The sequence below is a fragment of the Tetrahymena thermophila genome (genome assembly GCF_000189635.1).
Source record: "Tetrahymena thermophila SB210 genomic scaffold scf_8254425, whole genome shotgun sequence".
Lineage (NCBI taxonomy): Eukaryota > Ciliophora > Oligohymenophorea > Hymenostomatida > Tetrahymenidae > Tetrahymena > Tetrahymena thermophila.
Window position 1 is genome coordinate 5,152 of NW_002476206.1, and position 6,001 is coordinate 11,152.

Below are 6,001 nucleotides of genomic sequence, written 5' to 3' on the forward strand. Positions count from 1 at the left end.
GATCGATTTTTCTAATGAAAAAAATAAATAAATTTGATTAGTTATTAAATTTAAAATAATAATTTTCAATGAATATTTTAATATTCTTTAAGTTTATTTCAAAACTTTACTAATAGACTTCCAATAAAATTATATTGTGATTTAATTCTATAATAAAAATATTACTTGTTTCTTGTAAGTTACATGTAAAAAATTGAATTAAGATGAATAAAGTAAAAGAAATAATATTTAAATAAAACAATAAAATATAAATTAAATAAAATATTTAATACAAATAACTCATATAATATAAAATTAAATTATAATCAAAACTTAATATCAAATTAAACAAGCCTCTTCATTTTTAGCACAGATTATTGAAAACTAACTGAAGATTAATCTTTAATATAGTTTTTTCTTTATATTTTATTAGAAAAATAAATATGTTTAATATATTTTTATTAACAAAATTTAAATAATTAAATAATCTAATAATATTTCTATCTGATTTTTATTTAGATTATACTTTATAAAATATAATTTTTTTATTTCATTTAATTATAATTAAATTTTTATAATTCTTTAAATTTAAATTAATTTTTTATATTTTAATAGAAAACAATTATTTCAAATTTGTATTTTCAAAAATGAAAAAAATGAAATGTTTTTTACAAAAGTAAGATTTTCAAAACATAAAGAAAATCATATTTTCTTAAAAAAGCTGCTAAATCTTTAGCTCCAAAACAAGAGATCTCATTTTTACTTTAACATTAAAATAAATTAATTAATTAAATTAAGAAAAAATTGACATATCTAAATAAAATTTTTTATTTTTAAAGTTTTTTTAATTTAAAAAATTATTTTTTTCAAATAAAATGTTTGTTTACATTAAATTTAATGTAAGATTTTTAAGTTTAGTAATACTTGCAAAAGTTAAACAAATCTTTGACAACTATTCATTACTTAATTTTTAATAGCTTTTATAATAAAATTAGTTAATACACAAAATAATAAAATTCCATCTTAATTAAAATAAAATTAATTTACTAAAGATCTAAATTTAAACTCTAAATATTTTAGCATTTTTTTAAAAGCATTTCAAAATAAGGACTATAATCTAAAAAAATTAAATCTTTGCGCCTAAATTAAAAATTAAAACAGAATTAAAGTTAAAAAAAATTTATTAAAATAAAATACCATTTAAATAATCAAAAAGAAAAGAAAATAAAATAATTAAAGTAAAATTTACTTAATTTAAAGCTTGATATTTAAAACTTTCAAATTAGCACAATTTTCTAAAAATAAATTTTCATTTTCTTTCTCTTAATATAAATTTCTAATTAATTTTAATTTAAAATATCTTTAATTTGTTTAAAAATATTTTATTTATTTTTTTTATCTAAAATTATTTATAAAATTTTCTTCTTTTATTTATTTATTTACTTATTTTATTTTTAAAAAATTCAAATAAATTGTTTTTTATTTGATAAAAACTTTACATAAAAATGAGGGACAATTCTGAAAGCAAACTGCAATTATTTAAAAGCATATTTAATTTACTAAGATCTAAACTACCAATCACTCGATTACTTCTATATAAATTAGAAAAAAATATTTTTAATTTTAGGAACAAATCTAAACTAAAAAAATTTTTAATACTATTAAATAAAATTAAATTAAAAAATTCTTAATAAAATTTTCTTATTTAATTATTATAAATTAATTTACTATTTTATTAAAATTAAATAAAAAATATTTTCTTTCTAAATTTAGTTTTGATTACTCCTATCTTAAAAATAATAAGTAATAAAAATTACTTTTTATCATAAAATCCATCAAATTTAAATTGAATATCTTGATAATGAACACAGTTTAAAACGAGCTAACTATTTAATGCCTCTTCTATCAAACATTAACTTAGACTAAAAATAAATTTATAAAAAAAAAGATTATTCTTTATGATTAAATTAAAAAATAAATAAAATATTTAATTAATTAATTAATTATTTTATTTAAATTATCTTTAAAGAAAAATTATTAAAATAAATTTACATTTAGCAAAGTTTTAATACTTGAAGCTTTTCACATTATAATATGGCTTTCGCTAAACTATTCAATGCTTTGAACTAACACTCGTTTTCACTTTAATGATAAAAGAAATCATATAATTATATAAAAATATTAAATAGAATAAAGTAAGTTGATTTTTAAAGTAAAGCAATAATTTTAGTTTTGTTAATTAAAATAAATAAATAAAAAAATTATTTGATAATAAAAAAGCGAATTACCTAATAGATAATTAAAGATTTTATAGCTATTTGCATTCAATTAAAGCATGTCCTAAATTACTTATCCCTTCATCCTAAATTCTATATCCCCTTTTAGATAAAATATAATTTATTTTTAAATTATTATTATAAAAAGATTGTTAAAATAATATATGTGTTTCAAATTTTACATAAATTTTACATGAAATTAAGATTTAATGAATGAAGTTTTTAACATTTTATTAAAGTTGAAGTAAATTAAACCATTTCTTTATCACCTATCTTGCTTTATTTTTTCCTAAGAAAATGAATATTTTAAATAAAAAGCATTCAGGTATTTTATTTGATTTATCAATTTTATTTACTTCAAATAGAGAAAATTAAGACTTATTTCCTGTAAATTTACCCAGCTTTGTAACAGTTTTTAAATACTCTAAAAATGCTAGATATTTTTTGTCTTATTACCACTTAAATTTATTATTAAATAAATAACTATTCCAATATATTAGATTAAAAAATAATTAATTTTGATTTACTGATCATTTAGCTCAAAAGAAGATATTTTATTTGAATTCAGTAGATTTGTTGTGATATCAGACTTAGATAAACTTTTCAATCTATGTTATTTATTTTTCAAAAATTTAACTTTTTAAAATTATCATCCTTAATTAATAAGTTAATTTATTAAATAATTTACGAATCATGATAGCAAATACCTATAAACGAAGTTTATTCATTTGATATTTATTTTTGAGTGGTATACAAATAAAATATATTTGTGGTATAACAGTGACAAAATTTGCTATATTTATTAAGAATATGATTAAAGTGAGATAGATTTTTAACTTTCGTTTATTTCTAAAAGCTTTTAATAAATAATTGATTGTATCTTTAACAAGTTAAATTAAGTAATCAAAATTTTTTTTTCTCCTTCAAGAAATTTGTTAATTACTTACTCTATGCTTACTTACAGGCGAATACTATCGCTAATACTATTTAATTCCTTTTAATATAATTTAAATATAGAAAGTTAATTATTTAAAGAATGTATTTACTTCTATTAATTCCAATTATTTTTCATTTTTTAATGATTTTTATTTACTAACGCAATGTCCCATTTTTATTATAAAAAATTTTTAATCTATGTAAAAATAATTATTAAAGCTAAAAAATTTATTATATACTGTGAAGGTTCATATATAAAGGGCACCTCGATTTTAGTTTAGACACCTAACTTATCGGCCGTAATGGCAGATTAAAAAATCAAAATTTTATTAAGATGAGGGAGATAATTACTGAAAAGTTGAGCTTTTTGAAATTAAAATTTGTTTCATATTATATTATTTAAAATTTTTATTTAATAATCTTAGAATTATTCTTTCATAATCTATAATATTTTGGTTAAATAGTTTAATAAATAATTTAAATTTAATTTTCTCTTTTAAAAATTAATATACATCATTTATGAAAAATATATTATCTCAATACATAGAAAAATGGTAAAATAACAATTATTTTAATCTTAATCTTTGTTTAATAGTAATAATCTTTCAAATAAACAAAAAATAAATATAAATATGTAATTAATTAAATATAAGTTTGCTTGTTTAAATATTAAATCAATTTATAGTATGTAAATAAAATTTTTTATATCATAAATGTAAATATAAATAGAATAAGCAATCAATCATAGGGTCATATATTTATAATTTTGTTAACTAATCTTTTTGATTTAAGAGGCTTACTCAATATTGTTTACTTTTGTGAATCATTCATATAATCTTCACTATAAAAAAAAATAAAAATTAAATTAAGTAATAAAAAACTTTAATGAAAATAAAATTAAATAAACAAAATAAAAAAATAATTTTTAGAGTTTTGCTCTTTTCAATTAATTTTTAAGCTAAAAAATATCTCAATACAAAACAAATAAAATATTTTTACTTAAAATAGAGCATCAAATTTTTGAGGTTATCACATTTTCCTAAGGTTGAGCCTAAACTTACTGCTCCTTTAAAGCTGATTTAATTGCAACTTATTAAATATTCAACAAAATATAAATTATTAAAAGCAAAAATGAAAAACAATAAATTGAATATAATAAAATGGAGAGAAATAAATGAAATAAAAAACCAATAAATAGATAGAATATTATCTATCATATTTTATTTTTATATATCAATAAATATCATACTCGAAAACAAAAAAATAAACTATTTTTACCCAAGATAAAGTGTCAAATACGATAGATCAGTCAAGTTTGATAAACCAAAAGATAAGCTTAATAACCCTTCTCCATAAATTTTATTGCCACTTTTTAAAAATTAAAAAAAAATCAATGAGTTTACATATGCAATTGAAAAGTTGTAAAATTAATAATCAAATTAATGCTAAAAGCTAAAAAGGTGAGTTTAATTAATAAATAAACACAATTAAAATCATAAATGAAATAAAAATTTAATATGCCAATTAAGTTTTATAATTTGAAATTAATTATAATATTAAGAATAACACAATAGAAAACAAACGAATAAATTGCTTTTACTTCAGATTTAGAGTTAAATTTTATATTTTTTTGCATTAAGCTAAAGCATTGCTTAAGCTTTTTGTACCCTATAAGCCAATTTAATTTTTACTTTTTTTTAAAAATTCAAAAAAATTAAGTAAGTAAAGAAATTACAAAAAAAAAAATGAAAAAGTAAGAAATTAAAAATCAATCAATATATTATATTTTAAAAAAGTGAGTTAAATTAAGAAATTAATGCAAAAAATCAATAAATCAAATAAAAAGCTAATAAATAAATTAATTTTAAAATTGGAAAAATAAACTTATTTTACTAAAGAGAGATTGTCAGATTTGAAAGATTGTTGCAGATTGCTAAAGCAGAACCTAAAACTTATGCACCTTGTTTACTAATTTGATTTCTACTGTTTAAATATTTCACATAATAAAATAAGTATAATTGAAAAAATAAGTAAAAAAAACAATTAATTAAATTTTAATTTGATAAATAGAGTTTTAATGAATGATTATATTAAAAATTAAAAGGACTAAATATAAATAAACTATTTTTACTTTAGGTTAAGTGTGAAATATGAAAGTTTATTGTGACTTACTAAAGAAGTAGGTAAGCCTATTATACCATCATCACCTATATTATTGTCACTTTAAAAATATAAAATTAATGATCGAAGTAAATTAAAAGTTAAAATTTAAGCTAAATAAACGAAAAAATTAAATAAAAATAAATTAAATCTTTAATTAATAAACAAATAGACTGTTTAGTCTTAAAATAATTCTTATGTTATAAAATATAACCAAAGAAAAACTAACTATTTTTTACTTGAGATCAAGTATCAACTTTGAGAGATTATTGAAGTTTGATAAAGCAGAAATTAAGCTTGATACACCCTCATTATTAATTTTGTTGTTACTTTTTTTTAAATTAAATAAAATATTACTCTTTAGAAGCTTAAAAGAGAAAAATATAGAAAAGTAGAAAAAATACAAAATTAATTATTACCTAAAATTTAAAAAAAGATTTAATTTAATAATTTAAAAAAAGATTTAATTTAATAAATTAAAAAAATTGTAAAATAAAAAATAATTTATTAATTTTTTTGTTTCAAATTAATTGTGTTATAAAATATATCACAACCAAAAACAAAAATATATTTTTACTAGAGATTTAAAGTAAAACTTGAGAGGTTATTTTATTTTGATAAAGAAGATCCTAATTATTATGCACTAATTG

At 16.4% G+C, this 6,001-nt stretch overlaps 2 protein-coding genes across 2 annotated transcripts; one reads left to right on the forward strand and one right to left on the reverse strand. All coding sequences in view use genetic code 6, as the record gives it.

The window, feature by feature from the left end:
* Positions 1-305: 305 nt before the first annotated feature.
* On the reverse strand, positions 306-3,382 carry TTHERM_01568160 (hypothetical protein; the record flags this gene model as incomplete). Its single annotated transcript, XM_001029365.2, has 15 exons — positions 3,302-3,382; positions 3,203-3,249; positions 2,944-3,048; positions 2,783-2,863; positions 2,612-2,713; positions 2,449-2,544; positions 2,268-2,357; positions 2,032-2,121; positions 1,797-1,901; positions 1,479-1,571; positions 1,229-1,315; positions 1,027-1,119; positions 867-956; positions 652-741; positions 306-396 (listed from the first exon to the last, which is right to left on the reverse strand). The coding sequence occupies exons 1-15, from the start codon at positions 3,362-3,364 to the stop codon at positions 306-308; spliced, it is 1,323 nt and encodes a 440-aa protein (XP_001029365.2). The 5' UTR covers positions 3,365-3,382.
* A 507-nt stretch (positions 3,383-3,889) lies between these two features.
* Positions 3,890-5,659, forward strand: TTHERM_001568160 (hypothetical protein). Its single transcript, XM_012799815.1, has one exon. The coding sequence runs from the start codon at positions 4,366-4,368 to the stop codon at positions 5,356-5,358; it is 993 nt and encodes a 330-aa protein (XP_012655269.1). The 5' UTR covers positions 3,890-4,365; the 3' UTR covers positions 5,359-5,659.
* Positions 5,660-6,001: the final 342 nt, after the last annotated feature.